The sequence below is a fragment of the Morchella sextelata genome, assembly GCF_020137385.1.
Source record: "Morchella sextelata strain SCLS chromosome Unknown scls_8, whole genome shotgun sequence".
NCBI classification, from domain to species: domain Eukaryota; kingdom Fungi; phylum Ascomycota; class Pezizomycetes; order Pezizales; family Morchellaceae; genus Morchella; species Morchella sextelata.
The window spans coordinates 29,975-50,149 of NW_025408623.1; the positions used below are offsets into that span (position 1 = coordinate 29,975).

Consider the following 20,175-nt stretch of genomic DNA (forward strand, 5'->3'; position numbering starts at 1 on the left):
GCCTCAAACAGTCATTTCGGGAATGGTATGCTCGTCTCTCCAAAACTCTAATCGGAATGGGTTTCAGAAAAGTGGACTTCAATCCTCGTGTTTTCATTCATAAAACAGTAAAAGTGGTCATCGCCATCTATGTGGATGATATCCTTATCATCTGCTGGTCCGTTGAACACAAGAACTGTGTCAGCCTTTAGCTCCACTCAGAATTGGAGAAGACGGAAACTGGCACAGCCAAGTGGGCACTCGGGATCCACTTGATCCACACTAAGACCGGCGTGATTCTATTACAGGAAGCCTATCTCAAGCTTGTACTTGTTGAATACGGTTTCAATTAATCTAGACCTGTGGCAACACCTATCGAAAACAATGTTCACCTACAAAAGGGAACAAAAGCGGAGAAAATTGACGATCCAACAATCTATCAGTCGATAATTGGTTCATTAATATATGCAGTAATCGGTACCAGACCGGACCTCGCCTATACCGTCACCATGCTCTCGCAATTTTCTTCCTGTCCCACCAAAGCTCATCTGGCTGCAGTCCATCGCGTCTTTCGTTACCTCAAGGGTACCCTCGATTGGTCACTCTTCTATGCAAAAAGACTACCCACTGCACTCATCGGCTTCAGTAACGCAAGCTATGCCTCTGACATCGACGATCACCTCTCATTTACCGGCCACTGCTTTATGCTAGGGGAAGCTCTTATCTCCTGGCGCTCTTATAAGCAGCGCTCCGTCGCCATCTCTACTACTGAGGCAGAATACATGGCTCTTTCGGATATTAGTCGACAATTGATCTGGTTAAGGAATGCGATACACGAGTTGGAACGGAAACCGAAACTTTCTTTTATTCTTCGTGGTAATAATAATCGTTCTTTGTCCTTGGTTAAAAATCCTGTCTTTCATAAAAGGTCTAAACATATTGATGTATATTTTCATTTTGTTCGGGAACGATACGAGTATAAATTGTTTGAGTTGGAATATATCTCTACAAGTGAAAACGTGGCGGATTTACTTACAAAGGGATTGGATAAGGGCAAGCTTGTTTTATTTTCTTCGACTATTCACTGTGGTTCATGAGGGGAAGTCTTGAAATAGTCCGCTTAGCACATTTCATCGTATTGGAAGATTCTCATTTGTCATTATGAGTGATGGGTTTTGACTTATTCTTTCTCTGGTATTTATTAGTCATGTCTTTCTATTACTTATACGGTTATGATTCACTATGTTTTGTGTTACCTTTCTTTAGCATAAATATGGGGCATTTACCCCTCTCTAGTTAGTTGGAATAACACGTTCAATTATTACACTTCTCTACACAAACATTTCTCTAATTCCTTCAGGAAATATGGCGACTACGTGGAGTATCCGAAGAAATCATTTCTGATCGGGACTACAGATTCGAAAGCAAGTTCTGGCATTCATTGATGAAGCTTCTTGGAGTCAACCTCTGTCTGTCTACGGCATATCGTCCTCAAGCTGACGGGTAAACTGAGAGGGTCAATCAAACTATGAGCACTGATATTTTTAAGGCATAACCCCGGCAGAAGAAATGATATGACCAGAAGCATATGAAAGCTCCAGAACCTGAAGATGGGGATAAGGTGATGATGGACCGATGCAATATGGTTGCCAATCGACCCTCAAGCAAGCTTGACTACAAGAAACTATGTCTCTTTGAGGTTGATGAGAAACTTGTTGTTGCGTTCTACAGGCTGAAGCTTCCCTCTCAATGGAACATTCATGATGACTTCCAAATATTTCTGCTGGAGTCCTATCGGGGACTGAGATATCCTCAACGCACTGAAGTCCCTCCTACTCCAGATGAGGTCGAAGGAGAATACAGTCACGTTATCCAAGAAATAGGTAATAGCCGATGGCAACAGGCTGGGCATTAGAAAATGTTTGTAGAGTATCGCATTGTTTGGGAGGGCTATCGTTCGGAACACTCCTGGGAACCATATGAAATTCTGCAAGGAAGAGCCGATGAGGCCCTGAAAGTATTTCATCAAAAATACCCACAAAAACCTCGGAAAATACGGTGAAACTCTAGAGATCCTCAAAACACGGCGTAAGTAGCTCTGTATCTCAGAAGAAATCTGGGAACAAAAACCAACTCTCCTGTACCAGGTTTTTCATCTGTCTGACAGAGTTCGGATACCATTTTTCACTGAAAACAATGCAAGAAACGATAGAAAACCGAAGCGTGAGGAAACCCGCCTAAAAAAGACAAGGGAACAAGAGAGATTCTTGCTAACATCGAAATCTCCACTAGTGGAATGGAAGGTTCTACGACAAGAGTGGAGAATATGTCATTTTCTTTCTTTTAAAAGACATTTCATTTTAGAGTTTTCCTTCTCTGATGGAGATAGAAACAGACATGTAGTTTGTACGTAATCACCAATAGAGTTACTGTTTTTCTTCTATGCCAAATACTAATATTCCAGTAACACTACAGTGGACTCAAAACGAGTCTACCATAGAGGAGAGTAATGTAACAGTGCCACTGTGAGCCTGTTACAAAAGAACCTATTCCATCAGTTAAGCCACCGACCTTAAGTAACAGCAGCTTGTTCTTCATCGACGTGTGAAGACAAGAGCAGTTGAGCTCGTACCTTTATTCATATAGAGGACAGTGATCTCAATGAGTAAGAAGTCTTATAAGTTAAAAATAGGGGGCTGGGCAAGCTTGGAACAGAAGTACAAAGATGGCTGATAGCAAAGGAAACGCAGGACGGGAGTTCCCTACCTATGCAGTCGACTCTTTGAGGTTTCATATCTCTGCAACCGACGCTCAAAGATCATGCTTTAGCACTACAGACATGATTCTGGCGGTGTCCCGGAGCTAATGGAAAATCTAATTCCAAAAACACGTTTTAATACCCAACACTAACCTCCGCAATGTCAAACTGCCGGAATGCACCTGTTTTGCTACGGAGCATCTTTGGGGAGTGGGAGTGAGACTCAAGCTACTAAAGCAAAACTTCGGTTTACAAACACTCAAATCGGTTCTAATAAAGTTAGAATAAACAATTATTATCTGGTCGGCTGTTTCCAATAGTTCTTAAGATTTCGACCACAGCTTTCAACAAATTGCATGATTTGACTCGGACAGAAGTTCATTCAAGGTGTCGCAGTTACTCTCTTCTCCCCTGATAAAAAATAGTTGCTGTACCCCCGACTATCAACAGGCAGTTTGTCAGTCGGAAAAAGAACTTGAGCAAATGCGCCGTATTCCTATAAGGGACTCGGTGTTGCCCCAGGTTGGCCTCTCATCATCAACGGATCTTTAATAGAGAGAAGACCCCTTAAAGTTATAATTTTCTAGACTTGAGAACGTTCAAACATACAAACTCCCTTTTCTTCTTTCTGAACGAGTATTATCAAAACTAACTCTCTTTATTTACACTATTCGAAAGGAATTCACGGTTATGCCTCATCATAGTACGTCAGTTACATGTGGTTGTCGATCGTCATTGACATGGTCGCATATGGTTCCACCATATTGGGTCTGTCCGACAATCTTTCTGCCAATTCGTCAATCTTAACTCCTTTGTTGTAATGCAAGTGGGACACATTTCTGATGAACTGCGAGTAGTAGGTGGCAAAGTCTCCTTTGCCTTGCCTCATGAGGACGAGTTGGTGGTGGGTGGTACTTCGGGTGTTTAGGTCTCTAAACGAGGCTTCCATGTGGTCGACAAAAAAGGTGACGGAGGAAAAGAAGTCAATAGAATTGGCATTAACAAGTGGTCCGACCTGATCAAGGGCTCTTTCCTCCAAACAGCTGACCGTATAGATAACCTTTACTGTCTCATTGGCAGTGTTATCGCGGTTGATCTGGTTGGTGTTTTGTTTGATTGGTTCAATAGCGATGGTGAGGGCGTTACTAACTACCCAATACATATAGTTGAGGTCTATTCTGGGGTTTGATTCCTGGAGGACAATCCTTGAGTAAAATGTAGTCATATCTGGGTGTGTATTGTTCATTGCATGGGGCATGTTCTGCGAAGATGAAGAACAGTTCATTGTTCAGTTGGATTTGTTCGATGATAGTAGATTGAGTTGATTGAGCCTGTTGGGTTTCGGTGAAAGATGGGGGGGCAAAAATTCCTGTGGTTAGGGTTCTCACAAAGCAGAAGTTCAGGAAGCCTTGCTGGGACATGACGGATATCCCGGATTGGTTGGGGGCAGGGGAGACCTGTGAAAGTCTTCTTCTCCTGCCTGTAGTGCTCGGTGGGGTAGAGGAGCTCAAGGTGGTTGGATATACCAGGTTATAAGTATTTTGCTAGGGTCACGAAGGTTGTTTTCCTTTCTTAAGCAAGGGGTTTGGGGGGGATAAGAGTTCACAATTCAGGGACCTGAGTGACAATAACTTAATATACAAACAGATGTGCGATAAGATTTTTGTATATTACGTGGTCTACGGACATACAGGATCGTGTTTGTGAAAAGGTTTTATTGATTTTGTTAGGATTATAAGTTGTTAATGTTATGTATTAGAGTTTAGTTTATGAGTATATTTGAAAATTTTCTTTGGGTTTCCGGGTTAGCGGCTCTCAGATAAAACTAACATGTTTCAAAAGAATTCAGTTTTTGGGTTGGAAAAATATAATCCAGTAAGTTACGAGAAGTAATCCATTTGCTTAGTAATTTTGACCAACCCTAACAAGGGGAGATGGAAAACCAGACTGCAACAATACACAATATGGAATATCAGTCATGGATCGTCACTCACATATTGGGTTGCAGGTATTGCACATAGCGTTGTTTGAGATTGAAATCCGAATTAGTGTTAGAAAACACACCGGGCGGTAACCTGGAGGTCAAAATCGGAGTTGGCGTAAGAAGACACAGCGGAGACAAGAAGTGGGATTCGCCCGATGCGGTAACACGCAGTTCAGAATCCAAAATTTATGTATTCCATCGAAGCAGAGGATGGGGAAAGGTGGCATCATTGAATTTCATGATCGTGGGCTCGAGACAGTGCGTTTGGTGCCATGCAGTCATCGATCGTTGTACCCGCCTGGTAAGTGGCGGTGCCGGGAGTGAACCAGGACGGATTGCCAAGACTCACAGTGAGTTATGCTACTCAACAGCCCTCAACCACCACGTCCACCCCCGCAATCATGACCACGACCCCCTGTACGCGCATACCTGATGATGGGAATGGACTCGAGTTGTCCTGTTCAACCCATAGCTATGGAGCCCGGAATTGTAGGGCGACGGTTCCCGGGCAACCTCAAAATCCTGTCCAACATTGCCCTACTAGAAGTAACCATAAATATCCCTAAATAACCCTAACTAACCCTAAATAACCCTATCCCTAACTAACCTTGAGCCTAACTCAAAGAAGATGATACTAACGATCGATAAAACAGCTAGGTTTGTAGTAGTATGAGCGGATGCGAGAAGGGTGCCCCTCATAACCGGTTGGTTCCCATGCAGACAATTGGCAGAAGGGCAGTTGACGAAGACATGGCCGGGGTTGGCGCAGTACATACAGAGATTGTTGTCCCGTCTCCACCCAGAAAGATGTATCGTTGTTCGGCGGCAGGGCGTTGAGCGGGACGGGTTCGGAGGTCAAAGAGGTCCATTGGGGCGAGGCCTCCGGTGGTTTGAGATGGGTGTGCGACCACGATGGGGGCGGTAAATTGTCCCATCTTATTACGGATGGCCTGTTGTTCAGCATTACGGCCCAGAACCTGGTTGTCGATTCTCATTAATATGGTCGCGTATGCCTCTACACTATTAGGCCTGTCCATCTGGTACTTCGTGGCATTCATCAAATCTTCCGACAGTCATTCGGCTAAGGCATCGATCTTGGCTCTTTCGTTGTAGTCTAGGTAGGCCACAATATGGAGGAACTGTGAGTAATAGGTGGCAAAGTATCCTTTGCCTTACTTTAGGGTGACGAGTTGGCGACGGGCGGTACCCCGAGGATCTGAGTCTCCAAACGAGGCTTCCAGGTTGGCAACAAAGGCAGTGACGGAGGAGAAGGGGGTAGCAGGTTTAGCGTTAATGAGTGGAATAACCTAGTCAAGGGCTCTTCCTTCCATGCGGCTGATGGCATAGATACCTTTTCCTGCCACGTTTTGGAATCGATCGTTGTTGACCTCAAGTTTCATTCGGAGTTGAGTGGTGAATCCGGGGAGCTTGGTACGGGTCCAGTCGAATTTTTCAGGGTCTGTGAACTTTTCGGACCTGAAGGTGGAGACAGTAGTAGGTGGGGGAGCAGTGACAATGGGGGCAGAGAAGGTAGGGGTGGTTAAGGTGCGAGCGACATTGAGGTCGAGGTTGAGCTGAGTTACTTGCTCCTCGAAGTTGTTGATGGTTTCATTGACGGCGGCGAGTTTTGTACAAGCGGTATCCCTTTCGTTGCGGATAATTTGGATGAGGACGGCAATGTGGTTAAATAAGTCAGAAGCGTCGACCTTATACTGCCGCTTGAATTCTTCTGTATCGTTGGGTCGGACCCATGTAGGTGAGTCAGAGTTGAACATGTTCTACGGTGTGGATGAGGACGCAACGTAATCTCAAGGGGATGAGTAGTGAGTATTCCGCAGGGTAGTAAGGGGGTAGTAGAGGTCAGTATAGGAGCCCGTAATAGGGTTCTCGAGAGATTCTAACTTTGGTGCGGGTCAATAGGGCAAAGAAAGCAACGGCACGGTGGTCATCTTGAGTAAAGAAGAGAAAGTAGTATTATATAGTAACAGACAGTGTAGGTACAGAAGCGGTTGCCTAAAGAAGGAAAGAAGAGAAAAAGAACAAGAAACAAGGGCGAACCCTCCTAATATATCCAAGGAAATCTCCGTGACGACTTATCAAAAGTAACTCATACGCTTACGATCAACAAAACTCGATAGAACCCAACAGAACCTTTCTGACTAATCCAACTCCTCGTAACCCAGTGTATTCACTAATCGATCCATGAAACTTTGATGACTGACACGTTAAGAGCAAGCGAAAAGGAAAGTTCATCGTCTGTGGAATCACAATGAACACCAGCAGCTGCACCTTGGAATCTCATTGTGTTGGTACTATGATTGATTTGCGATGAAGTGAAATAGGTTTGTGAACCAGTAGATGGCCTAAAAAGTAGTGGATTGTAATGTTCATCTCTTACCTTCATGAATTGATTATAGACGTCGTCTATAACAGTTGACATAATACCTCCATCAAGATCGCTAATGATACAATGGAATTTGACCAACCGTTACATAAATTCAGAATCTTTAGTTTTCTCCCAAGTTGAATGTACAGCAGGGGTCACTGTATAAGAACCTTAAAGTGTGATTCCGGTCGTATAGGCAGTATTCGGACTATAACAGTTACTGGTCATATAATGATCGAATTTCTAGCAACCTGACTCTCATTTCTGCAACACCTAATCAAAATTGCCACGTAAGTGTTCAGGAAGAATTTTATGAACACGGAGAATTTCAGGATCATTGAAATTGCCGATATGGCTTTGGTCAAAATACATAAGCTTAAACCATTCACCGACAACTTGGTTGTTGTCATCGAGTAACTAATGATAATGAGGTTGACCACTTACTCCAATATGCAGATCGGGGTAATCACAGGGATTAAAAGTGCATTGAGACATCTTTGCCTTAATATCCTGCAATTGAGTAATGGAAAGCTTCGTACCAACCTTATGAAGAATCAGTTCATTTAGCCGGAACTTAATACTTGCCCTTTTTTTCCCCTCTACCCCTGTCAGCTTATATAATACCTACACACAATACTCAACTTTTTCAGTCAGAGTACAAGTTAACCTTGAAAGAAAATGGGTGGTTGCATCCTTTAATATACCTTCCCTTCCACTGCCATCAAACCCTAAACCTCCCCACATCACTACAGAATATTCTACCCCCCTCTGATTCCGATTACTGTATTCGGTCGCCACTCGTGCCCTTGGGCCTTTTCGCAGCGCTCCAACAAAGCGCACCCGATACCTAGTTATTAGTTAATAATTATCCAATCCAAGAGCTTATTAAGCAATTATACAGGAAATAAGCGTTATCCACCAATAATTATTAAATAGAGCGTATTTGACAACTGTTGATTCTGTCAATTGACAGTTCACCAGCTGCAATAGCGGTTTGCTGAACGGTCAATTTTGGGGCAGTGGCGGATTATGTCTCGATCTCGTCACTATTGGCAATTGTCGAGACCTACCAAATACTTGAATATAAACCTGAGAGTTTGTAATATGTATGTAGTGCAGAAAATACATCATGGATCCTCCCAGTTCCGATACCCCCTACAATCCTGCCAGTCTATACGATGGTGTTCCACAGGAGGACTTTGAAATTGATACTCTTTCAGCTGCCGATTTCTACCATTTTACCAGGTTTGACTTTGACGATCTCAAGAGATTAGCCAAACTACTTCAGATCCCCGAAGTTGTCTATACCTGATCTGTTAATGCCTTTGATAGGTTGCATGCCATGTTCCTCTTGTGTGCTCGGCTTGGTGTCTTGACCGAGTTTTGGAGTTGATTGATGGGTGTTGGGGTTCTTTGTTGAGAGACTTTGATTCGGGATTGTTGTCTGAGCTACAGTTGGCCATCTTTGCGTCAGCGATACACCAAAAAGGCGCACCACTTGACAGTAGCTGTGGTTTTTTGGACTACACAATTTGTCCTATTTGCCGCCCTACGATCTATCAAAGACAAGCATACAACAGACATAAGAGACTACACACATTTACATATTCTGTTGCTATGTATCTAAACGGTGTCATCTACCACCTTTACGGTCCAGAAGAAGTCAGAAGGAACGACAATCATCTCCTAGTATCTAGTTGCCTACTTGATCGCTCTGCACAAAATGCCAACAAAACCAATGGGGATGGTTCCTTCTATCTGTACGGAGATCCGGCATATCCATCTAGTAGATATCTGCTATCACCATTCACAAAAGGTGATGACATCACCCCTAATGAATACATTTTTAATGTGCAGATGGCCAAGACAAGAGAATTTGTTGAGTGGAGGTTTGGTGGTATGCTGAGGCTCTGGTCTTATCTTGATCACCGTTTGGGTCAAAAGGTTTATCAGTCTCGTATTGGTTTAAAATACAGGGTGTCGGTTCTTTTGACAAATGCATATGTTTGCTTGTACGGGTCTCAGGTTTCAAATTATTTCTCTTGTCCGCCCCCGAGTCTTGAAGAATATCTACATATCTAATTTTTCTCTACTGTATCGATAAACCTGTTCAATACTGTCTCAATTTTTCCTACTATCTCCCGCAATGTTTTAACCTCTTCAACTAATGCATCTGCATGCCGACAGCTATCTTCATTTTGTTCCGAGTCAGAGGAGATTCTTTGCTTTTCCTGTGTAACTCTATCCAACCTTGGGCCCTTCCCTTGTCCTCGCCATTTTTTAATGCTTTGTTGTTGATTGTTACTTCGCAAACTGTCCAAAGAAACTGTAGAGGTACGAACAAGAGAAGAAACAGCTGAAATCTTTAGTATTTCACCCTCACGGTTCCGCAGCTCATTTGCTATTCTTTTCTCTCTTGTCCTGCTTCTCTTATTTTCCTCCGACTTATCCCAGTCATAAGAGATGTGTTCAAGTACACCCTCCAATGAAGCCTTCACCTCCTCTATAGCGAAGAACTTCCATTTCTACTCTGGATCGTGATGTATTTCAATCAAATTCAATGTCTTCCGCCGTATATACTGACCGTCCCTATTGCAGATACCACATGCTTTTAGGTCTTCTGCCACTGCATTCCACATCTTCATGACCTCTTTATGGGGTGCACACCAAGGCTTTGCATTGTAGATGGCCCAAACAAGATCTCTAGTCTCGTTCGCAGTGGTATTTGGTTGTGACCCGGTAACCTCCCCCTCTTCTAATGGATTGACAAGAGACTCAGAAGGAATTGGAACTGATGAAGATGCACCAGGTCCATCGGAGGGAATCACAGGTACCAAACATGAAGAATTAGGTACAGACGAGGGGTTAGCATCCTCGAGTATCGGTACTTCCAGGGAAATACCCCTCGAAAATGGATTCCTAATATGCGGCCTCATGGAATCTCAAAGGGAACAATAGTAACAGGTAGCGGGCCCAGGGGCAGTGGGTATCGGACACGGGCAGCAGCGGCAGCAGCCTGAGGACAGTAGAGGTAGCGGGCCCGGACAGTAGCAGGTAGCAGGGCCTGACAGCAGCAGCAGGTAGTGGGCCCAGAGAGCTGGCGGCGTCTCGGCGTCTCGGCGTAGAAAGGAATATAGGACCAGTAGGTAGCGGGTCCGGACAGTATGAGCAGCAGCAGCAGCAGCAGTAGGTACCGGGCATGGACACCTTCCGGAACTGTCTCTCGGCGTCTCGGCGTTCAACAGCTAGCTAGCAGCAGCAGAAGGTAGCGGGCCCGGACAGTAGCAGGTAGCAGGGCCTGACAGCAGCAGTAGCAGCAGCAGCAGCAGCAGCAGCAGGTAGCGGGGACTCAGCTGGCGGAATTCTCTCGGCGTCTCGGCGCTGCAATAAGCGAAATAATCAGCTGAATTGTATGTAGTTAGTGAATTGCGTTCTTTATAAATTGAGAAATGAACACTCACAGACGGTTTGTTGATGAACCTTGAGAACCAGACTGTATGCTGGATAAGGTGAAGAACTTAAAGGAAATCAGCGTACAGAAAAATATATTTTAAATTTTTTTATTAGCTCCATATACATGTGGGGCAACCATTTCGTCATAAAGTATAATGTCAATTTTGCGACCCGCAACTGTCAAAGCCGAACTGTCAATTGTCGTAATCGACAGTTGTCAAATACGCTCTAATAACGATTATATAACGATTATTTAAGCCTTTACTAACGCCTATTTTTTTTCCCCATCTCGACGTTAAAGTACCCTCCGGTTCTCTGCTTGGACCTACAAGTAATAAAAATGCGAGGATTCGAAGACGTTACTTGACAGAAAAAAAGCTAAAGCCAATAACACTGTTCCTTTTTTTTTTTACTTTACTTCATGCATCATATCAAATCACTCGCCTCGCACAGACAGCAATCAATTCAGCGAAGCATAAATACCCCCAGACCTGGCGTGGGTGTCTGAAGTTGGGAGCCCGGGCAAGCACAAAGCATTTGGGGGGGGGGGGGGGGGGGGAGATGTGCAGGAGGCGAACTTGTTGATATATATAATTGTCAATACTGTACCCGGAGATTGCAGAGTGACTGGCAAAGAGGTTCACTGGAGTTCATAAGGGCCGGGATAGAATCAAAGATACAAACGGTGTTCCCGTTCAGCGGTCATTAAGAGTTACAGTTGGGAATATTACTCCCCCCCCTTCCTTCCATCCTGTCCCCCACCCACCCACTACAAAACATCCCGCCCTCTCCGCCCCTCCTCCCACACCCGCGCTGCCTCGATCCCCCTTTCCACAATCCCCTTCACCCTCACCACGCCCCTCATCACCTCCACCACTGCTCCCCACTGCTCCCACGTCATCGGCACACTCCTCGGTCTTCCCCTGACCAATACCGTCACCCCCCCTTCTCCCAGCATATGCATCGTCCACACCTTCAAGCTCCACCCCACACACAACACACCCACAACCTGTACCCCATCCCCCGGCATGCCCGTGCCCTCCACCACAGCCCTCAGCATCCCCCTCAAGCCCCTAACCAACTTCGCGCCATCGTCGGCCTCCTTCGCCCCCACGACACCACGGCCCACCACACCACGGCTAACCTCAATAGCGCCCAGATCGTAAACGTGCCCGTCCGCCAGCACACACCGGAGAACCCCGTCGTAGCGGTGGTTCGCACTCCCTGCCGCGCTCTTGATGTCAGTCCGCGACACGGAAAGCCCGGGGATGGTATGCAGGCAGCGGTCCAGCAGCGGCGTCCACAGAGAGGCAAACCAGCCCTCACGGAGGTCAGAGGGGCCTAGCCAGGGGCAGGATGCGTAGCTGGTAAGGAGCGCGAGTCTATAGTGGAGGGGTAGGATGTTAGTGTGTGATAGTTGTAGAGCTTGGGGGGGGGGGGGGGGGGTGTACATAGAGGACGCAGCGCTATTGGCATACAGCGCCGTGGCGTGGAGGCGCTCATCGAACGCCTCCCCCGACGGCCGCGACGGCGTCTCCATTACGTCGTAGAGCTCCGCTTTGCTCTTTGGATTCTGTCACATCTTACTTAGCACGCCAAACGCCAAAAGCCAACCGCCAACCGCCACACTCCCTTCCCGCCCCCAAGGAAAGAGCTTACCGTCGGAAAGCGCCCAACCGCATATTCAAAGGCGGCATCCCTGTCCGGCAGCCCGGGCCCCCACGCTGCAATCTCCTCCCTTTCCGCAGTGTTGAACCATCGAAACACCACCGGGTCGGAGAGGTCGACGATCCATTGCAGGATCGGGTTGTTTTGCAGCCAGGGGGTGGCAGCAGGAGTGGTGCGCACATGGTGGTACACGATGTCCTCGAGGACGCGGGCGGTGGTAAAGGTGTGTTTCTGGGAGGGAGGGATGGAAAGATAGGTGGTGACGAAGAGGGGGTCGTAGGGGAAAGGGGGGAAAGAGGAGTAGGGGTCGTCCATGTAGGGGGGGTGGGGAGAGGTGGGTGATGAGGGGAGGGAGGAGGAGGGAATGGAGGAGTGGCGGCCGTGGTCAGCAGCGTGGTGGTGGTGGTGGTGGTGGTCGGCGGGGTGGTGTGGCGGGACCTCAGGGGTTCCAGAGGGCGGGGTCGAGGAGGGGGTTTGGGGAGAGGCCTGGAAATGATTAGAATTCAAGATGAAAGCGAAAGAGAGCATATGTAGTTGATATTGATGCATGGATGAGGTAACTCACAACAGCCTCTGCCTCCGCCTCCGCCTCTGCCTCCGTCTCCACCTCATCAGCCCCATTGTTCCTCTGCGCGAACCCCTCCACCGCCACTTCCTGCGCCTCCTCCACCTCCTCCGATAGCTCGTCCCTCGTCCGCCGCATCCGCCGCTTCCCCGCCGTCACGCCCTCACCCCGCTGCCCATCATCATCATCCTCCCCCCTCCGCTTCTTCGTCCCCGCCCTCTCAACCGTCACCCCCCCACTCCCACTCCCACCTGCCACGAAAACATCACTGGCAACCTCATTTATCTTCACCCCGCCCGTCTGGATGATATCCCCATTGACGATCGTCTGCTGCTGCACCGACACTGGCGGCGTGTCTGGGCGTGCACGTGTCGATCCCGCTCCCCGACCGTATCTCTTCTGCAATTCAATTAAACCATTAACCGCACACCGAGCAAAGGTACACTCCCTGCGAACGCGTCGGCCCAGGCAGACCAAGTGTCAGCACTAGCATAGCGAGAGGAGAAGAAGGCAAGTGAGGACAGCGCTGGTCCAGCTCAACTGCGGGGGGGGAGGACTAGTATAACCCTCCCTGGCCAGGAGAGCAGTACTAGCGCGGGCATACATACCCACGGTGCAGACAGGGAAGAGGGCAGGATATATGTGTAAGATACAGATAGGTAAATACATGTAGACACCATGAAGACGACTAGCCGCAGCCATCGACCCATATACGGCCCACACAAACCCAGCGTTGGGCATGAAACGGAAGGACGCACCCCACTCCCCGGGCCCCAACCCCCCACTCTGGTGCACCCCCCAAGTCGCAACTAGCCGCAGCCGAAGCTTCTCGTTGGGGGGTGCATAGGAGGCTGGATATGGCAAGGACGCACCCGCCAGGACGCACCCGACCCGGGGAGCCCCAACGCTGGGGGGGAAATTCTAAATAGAGGGGAAAGGATGGAGGGGGGAAGAGAGAAGAAGGGGGAGGGAGGGGGGGGGGGGGGGGGGGGACATACAGCACTAGACCTCGCTGCATCCAAGAGACTGCGCGCCTTCCTCCTGCGGTCGCGCGACTCCAGGCGCGACTCGGCGATGACGGAGAGGTTCTTGGCCCAGCGGAAGTTGAGGACGTCGAACTTGAGGGCACCGAGGGCGGCGGCCAAGTGGGTTGCGAAGGAGGTGTAGGACCATTCTTCGGACGGGCGCGTGAAGTAAAGGTTGCAGTGGGTTGTTAGCTGCTCGTAGGTGTGTTTTGGCGGTGGTGGTGGGGGTGGTTCTTGTGCGGGTCCCTGTGGGGGATCTTGTTGTTGTTGTTGTCCTGATGTGCGTTGGCATTGTTGGCGTTGGCGATGAGGAGTTGACATGGTGGTTGGTGATGGTGGGTGATGGTTGGTGATGGTGGGTGATGGTGGGTGATGGTGGTGATGGTGGTGGTGGTTGTGGTGGTGGTGATGGTGGGTGAAGGTGGTGATGGTGGTGGTGGTGGTGATGGTGGGTGGTGGTTGGGGAAGGAGAGAGATGAGCGAGGGAAGACAAGAGACGGAGAGACTGGCTTGGCTTGGCTTGGGTTATGGCTTGGCATCACCATTTCGCTTAGCGCTGAGTCAGCTTGGCAACATTCAGGGCTTGGCGACCATTGTACCACACCACATGTGGGTACATGATGTTCATACACCACCCACCTGAAGCAACGCCGAAATCAGCACTTATCTAATAGCGCAATTTGATCATGAGGAGAACTACTTGGCAGTCTTGAATTTAAAAATTATTTATTATAGAATTGGTGGTAGAGAACTTTACTAGGCTGTCCTCAAAAACATATGCGCCAAGATCACTGCGAATCTCAGAGTTTGTAAATTCGAAGCACATAACTTTCCACACATTTCTTGAACAGACCTACGTCTTGGAGTATATGTTATTCCATAGTTTATCTCCTTACCCATGGCAGTGGCAGTGGAGGTGGTGGTCGTGGTCGCGGGTGCTGGGTGATACTAGCAAGGTGGTACAGGCTGTGTATGTAAGGCATGTCAAAGAAGTCTATCGAGTGATACTCCATGACTCACTCGGTAGCCCTGCTTACAATGGTGACGGCGGCTTCAAGTCAGTAGGTGGAGGTGTTCAGCATTGCGTCGTAATAGGGGGGAGGGCAGAGGAGAGGGACAGCTCTGATAGGTTGAGTCGAAGGACGCGATGTGGAGCTGGAGGTGGGCGTAGGGGTGGGCGCTAGTGGAGCTACATGTAGTTAGGGGTGGAGGTGGAGGCGGAAGTGTGAACAAGTCGCTCGTTTAATAAAGGCTACTTGCTTGTGGGGGGAGGGGCGGTGTACTAGCCGACGGTGGCGGATGCGGAGTGAAGTATGCGGTCTCTGAATTATAAAACTATGTATTTCAAGCAGCTGCAGCAAGGATCTCGGCATCTGCACATCAATAACCGATTCAGCATCAGCAACAACAACTAAAAAAACCTCAGCTTCTGCGATTTTGTGTTGAAGATCATACTTTTGTTGATTGATCCTCCACCTCCCTGGAGTCGTCTCTCAATGTGAAAGGAAGGCTATGCGTGCGGACTCAGAAATAGGAGAATATCCGGATGGATCCAAAGCACGAATGGCAGAACATCTACGCACATAGGATACGGATACACGTAACCAGTAAACCTAAGAATGAGCTGTAAAATCCCAAAGGTCTTACCCAGCTTGCGCTTAGTGCCGGCAGGGCAGGGATGTTTTGCTGCACTGACGATCGAAACGAGATTCATACATGCGAGGCACATGATCCACACAGGCATCCAATTAACATGCATGCGCTTTTATCTCTCGGGGCACAAGTGCGGAATTTAAATCATGTGTATGTGTGTTTACCAGCATGTAGGTACAAGTAGTTCTTGTTTCAGCGTTATTAGCGCGCAGCCTTCTTCTTGTTATTGGAAACAGAATGGCTACTGCGACTGCGCATTTCAAACAGCACCAAGAAAATTCATGGCAAGCTATAAACATCATCATGAGCTGATGGATCAATTATATTAGTAGCACTTACCGCGGGTGGCGTCGGGAGTAATTTCACCTCCACACCTGCGAATAGAGCTTCAAGTTACTATCACATTAGCACATTAGAGGCTTTGAGCTGATCCCTGTCTTTCATTTTCAAAGTGAAAAAGAAACTCCTCCAGCCACGACTCGAGCATGTCATCGACAAACGGAGCATCGCGCATGTGCAGGCCGAAGAATACTCGAGGACGGAATATTTAGCGTTCACTATTCATGAGAATTAAAGTGACATGTCAGCTACGGAAGCAGGCGCGGCTCTAGCTGCACGGGTTTCCCTGTGACTTTGAGAAGCCTCTATTTGAATATTTGTACTCCTCCAACGAGCTGATATGCACGGCTAGTCTACACCTTTAACTAACCCCTCCCATCAATCCCTGACAAGCTAGTATTACATTGTACCTTAGTCGAGCTATGGATTTCCAGATAGATATATATATCTACGTAATTTACTATAACCTTTTCAAAGACTGGAAACATTAATTCCGATAGGTGATTGTTCCACCAATTTGAGAATGAAATAGAAAGAGAGTATATTCATATTCATTTATGAAGCATGCTTCTCACTCTTCGAGCAATCCCCACATAGGGCAACCTTCCAAGTTGATCAGCCAACTACCTAGCACTTTATTGCCTCTGTGCCGACGTTTACCCCACTGTATTTGAGGCGCGACCACACATTCAACTTGGTGCAGTAGGAGCTGAAAGCAGAAATCTAGAATCGTCATGGACCCTCAATCGCCGATTTCTGTGGAGTTGATTCCACAATTCAGATGGAAACGCCCTATTGCTGACATGACACTTGTAATGTTGCCTTACCCCTTGACCCGTCAATGTTGACCCCACCCCCCTCCCAGAATTGATCCAGAGATCCAGAGTTTATGTGTGGTATCCATATGGTAAATTGTGTAACTTGAAGCCCTTTATCCGGTAGCCTTCGGAACAGGTGTGCTATACATCAGGTCAGTATATACTGGCGATTCGGACATATTTAAGCCACCTCTCACGACTCAACTCGGCTGCAATACACAAGAGCCATCAAGCATATATCCAATTCCCAATCCTCCGGTTATATCCCACGTATTTTACACCTGAGCTTATTTCAAAATGAGTTACAACACTGGCGGCGCCGCAGGCCTCAGAGCTCGTATCGCCAAACGTGTCATTGAAGAGGATATTAAAGTCTCTCGTGGGAAACTCGGATCTTTCGTTTCTGTTCCTTCCTTAGGTCATCCGGCTCCTGGATACGAGGACTTGACTCCAGAAAAGCTTAGAGCCCCTCCCAAGGCAGGGCTTAAACCCGTCGACTTCAATGTCGGGGTTGTTGGGGGCGGAATGGCTGGTCTTTATACAGCAATGATCCTCGAGGATCTCGGTATATCCTACGAAGTCCTTGAAGGCTCAAAGGACTGCGGAGGAAGAGTCTGGACCCATTACTTCTCTGACCCCAAGAAGGAGGGGGATTACTATGACGTTGGTGCCATGCGCTTTCCCGATATCGCTATTATGAAAAGGATCTGGAAGCTGTTTAAGGAGCTAGGAATCGAAAGGGACCAGTCAGCGAATCCAGCACAGGAGGCTCTAATTCCCTACTACTTTGCAGGGCCACAAAACCCTCTGTATTACAACGACAGGTTGGTGGTTGCTCAAGGACCTGGAGAGAACGTCGACGAAACAGACGTTGATCCTTTTCGTGTGAGTGTTTCGAACGATAGATTAGTCCCAGACAGGTAACATAGCTTATATTTAAGAACTCTTTCAGGTGAAACAACTAACACCCGAGATTAGCTTTGTCAAAAAGGGCTACGAGAATATTCTCAAGGAAATAGTTGATGACTGGAAGGATGGTTTTGCGACAAATTTCGAGCAGACCTGGATCGATCTCATGAGGCAAGATGCACAATGCGCAACCGTGCGGTCATATATGGCTGACAAGCTCTCGTCTGAAAAGTACAAACCGTACGTTAATGGCCTATCCGTTTTCTTTTATGTCAGTGGCTAAATGATTGTTATTAGGAGAGATATTTACTACGTCGCCAATTGGTGCGAAACTATGGATGCGTAAGATGACCTACGACCCTAGACACATTTTTTAAAGGTAAAGAGATTGTCCTTTTACCAGGGCTACCAACCAGTACGACTCTTCATTTGTCGCCCTTCTTCTCCACTCCCTCGAATTTGACTATCCATTACACCCGGCTAGTAGCTATGACCGTTGTGGCCCTAAGGTAGACCCCGAGAAGAATATATGGTGGTGCCTCAACGGAGGAACGAGCGTTCTCACCCACCGAATGCTAAGGAAGCTCGATTCCAGTAAGATCCTTGTCAACCACCGCGTGACAGCAATCAAAGCAGATGGCCTAGACCCTGATTGCAAGCCGTCATCTTGGCTGTCACTGTCGATGATACTTCAACCGGAGCCAAGGTGCAGGTTACCAAGACCTACTCCTATCTCATCACAACATGTACCACTCCTGCGCTTCAGATAATGGATCTCCGTGAGGCACAACTGAAATACAGCCATCGTGAGGCGATTCGCGTCCTACGCTGCGACAACTCGGTGAAGGTCGGTATTAAATTCAAGTACCACTGGTGGGCCGATGATAATGGAATCATAAGAGGTGGACTCGGAAAGACACATCGCCCAACTCGAGTTATTGTCTATCCATCATATGTGCTCAATACTCCGCGTGGTCACGAAGGGGTTCTCCTGGCCTGCTACAATTGGGCCCAAGATGCCGCGTGTCTTGGTACCTATTGCGATGAGGAAATTGTGTCTCTTGTGATCGCAGATCTCCCAATCATGCACAACAAGACGGAGTCCGACCTGCGAGATGCTATGGACTGCTACCACGTGCATGACTGGAATCGTGATCCTCGCACCGGAGGAGCCTTTGAGTTATTTGGCCCCGGCCAATTCGCTACTCTATTTCCCAAAATCCAAAGGCTTACTGCAGATGGCAGACTGATATTTGCTGGCGAGTTAACCAGTATTTACCACGGCTGGATAGTGGCGTCCTTGAACAGCTCGTTCAGGGCGGTTCATCAGATGTTACTGGCGCAGTGGGGGAAGAGCACGCCTGAGGAGAAAGATTATATTGCATGTCTCATTTGGAAATTACTTGAGAACTGGGGAGGGGATGATCACGAGCCTACTGCAGGAGCGGAATATGACACATACCCACAGGGGACGGCCGGGTGGCAGGTGTTTCTGGGAACACGCAAAGCGGATATTTGATAATTAATCTATGTGATTTTCTCACTTTCATGAGTATGTAGAGCAGATATCCTCCGGGAATCATTGAATGAACGAATCTTTTAAGAGATCACTCATTTGAATACGAACGCATGCCAGTCAATGAGAACGAAAATCATAAGTCTGATTAAGAAAAAGGGGTTTACAACGTAAGTGCTTGTAAGATATCTACATGCGGAAAACTTTAGATAGAGTAAGATTTATATCACATACTAGAGGTGTAATTAAGATAGCGAGGATGAAGAGAAGATCTCAAGCGATGGTTGGAGGTCAAGAAGCTGGGGAGGGATGAAAGACACTAAATTACGACGTAATAGGACGAGTTCGCCAAGTCTGAAAGTTACCATTTTAATTTACTTTTTTCTTATCTCTTACTTTGATATTGTCATAACCGGCCTACAGGTAACGAGTTGATCACACACTATCACTCCGCTGTGAGGGTTAGGGTTACTATCTCCCTCGATTGTTGTGTTGTATGTATCGGTCGCGATCGGTCCGCGCAGCCCATTCCCAGAAATGACTCACCCAGATCAATTGGGTCTGTTTCTTGTTTACGAATTGTCTATCCCATTTATATCCGCGAACACGAATAGCGGTGATGCTCGTTTTTCGAGTCTTTCTATTGAATATCTCAAGTCCCTAAATTTCTCCTACTATGCGGTAGTCCGCCCAGAACCCACCGGTGCCCGTCGCTCATGTGTTAAACCAAACCACATTGTACATGCACTATGTCCATATGGACCAAGGTTCGCAGTACTGAACTCTCTATGAATCCATGAGGTAGGGTCTGCCGAACACTCTAGAAACCTGATTATATATAGTCCGGACGATAACCCACATTTGCTATATCAGACATAGTTACTAGCGTGTAAGAAAGGGGTTTCTCGGCCGCTAAAGATGGACCTTTTTATCCCTACTTATGCACGTTGGCCCTCTAGGTCTCTCCTGTACTAGTAGTTAGCGAATGGAAGCCCTATTGATTAATCGAGATTCCTCTTTTTTCGTTCTGAGTTAAACAATTAATTATTTGCCTATTGGAACCAAATTTCTAATCGTGTCTCATGCCAAGTTGTGAATATAGATAAAGCTATCATACCTCCA

General features: G+C 47.3%; 8 protein-coding genes across 8 annotated transcripts; 3 read left to right on the forward strand and 5 right to left on the reverse strand.

Moving 5' to 3' along the window:
* Positions 1–1,567: 1,567 nt before the first annotated feature.
* On the forward strand, positions 1,568–1,894 carry H6S33_012251 (uncharacterized protein; the record flags this gene model as incomplete). Its single annotated transcript, XM_044844137.1, has 1 exon — positions 1,568–1,894. One exon carries the CDS (start codon positions 1,568–1,570, stop codon positions 1,892–1,894), a length of 327 nt encoding a protein of 108 aa, XP_044694900.1.
* Positions 1,895–3,449: 1,555 nt separating this feature from the next.
* On the reverse strand, positions 3,450–3,962 carry H6S33_012252 (uncharacterized protein; the record flags this gene model as incomplete). The annotated part of the gene is made up of 1 exon (XM_044843682.1): positions 3,450–3,962. One exon carries the CDS (start codon positions 3,960–3,962, stop codon positions 3,450–3,452), a length of 513 nt encoding a protein of 170 aa, XP_044694901.1.
* Positions 3,963–5,416: 1,454 nt separating this feature from the next.
* Positions 5,417–5,758, reverse strand: H6S33_012253 (uncharacterized protein; the record flags this gene model as incomplete). The annotated part of the gene is made up of 1 exon (XM_044843693.1): positions 5,417–5,758. One exon carries the CDS (start codon positions 5,756–5,758, stop codon positions 5,417–5,419), a length of 342 nt encoding a protein of 113 aa, XP_044694902.1.
* Positions 5,759–6,028: 270 nt separating this feature from the next.
* On the reverse strand, positions 6,029–6,496 carry H6S33_012254 (uncharacterized protein; the record flags this gene model as incomplete). Its single annotated transcript, XM_044843704.1, has 1 exon — positions 6,029–6,496. One exon carries the CDS (start codon positions 6,494–6,496, stop codon positions 6,029–6,031), a length of 468 nt encoding a protein of 155 aa, XP_044694903.1.
* A 1,740-nt stretch (positions 6,497–8,236) lies between these two features.
* On the forward strand, positions 8,237–8,419 carry H6S33_012255 (uncharacterized protein; the record flags this gene model as incomplete). The annotated part of the gene is made up of 1 exon (XM_044843715.1): positions 8,237–8,419. One exon carries the CDS (start codon positions 8,237–8,239, stop codon positions 8,417–8,419), a length of 183 nt encoding a protein of 60 aa, XP_044694904.1.
* Positions 8,420–9,632: 1,213 nt separating this feature from the next.
* On the reverse strand, positions 9,633–10,043 carry H6S33_012256 (uncharacterized protein; the record flags this gene model as incomplete). The annotated part of the gene is made up of 1 exon (XM_044843726.1): positions 9,633–10,043. One exon carries the CDS (start codon positions 10,041–10,043, stop codon positions 9,633–9,635), a length of 411 nt encoding a protein of 136 aa, XP_044694905.1.
* Positions 10,044–11,329: 1,286 nt separating this feature from the next.
* H6S33_012257 (uncharacterized protein) lies at positions 11,330–14,139 on the reverse strand (the record flags this gene model as incomplete). The annotated part of the gene is made up of 5 exons (XM_044843737.1): positions 11,330–11,942; positions 12,012–12,133; positions 12,220–12,714; positions 12,794–13,192; positions 13,792–14,139. 5 exons carry the CDS (start codon positions 14,137–14,139, stop codon positions 11,330–11,332), a joined length of 1,977 nt encoding a protein of 658 aa, XP_044694906.1.
* Positions 14,140–16,925: 2,786 nt separating this feature from the next.
* H6S33_012258 (uncharacterized protein) lies at positions 16,926–19,056 on the forward strand (the record flags this gene model as incomplete). The annotated part of the gene is made up of 5 exons (XM_044843748.1): positions 16,926–17,513; positions 17,581–17,777; positions 17,835–17,879; positions 17,941–18,131; positions 18,197–19,056. The coding sequence occupies 5 exons, from the start codon at positions 16,926–16,928 to the stop codon at positions 19,054–19,056; spliced, it is 1,881 nt and encodes a 626-aa protein (XP_044694907.1).
* Positions 19,057–20,175: the final 1,119 nt, after the last annotated feature.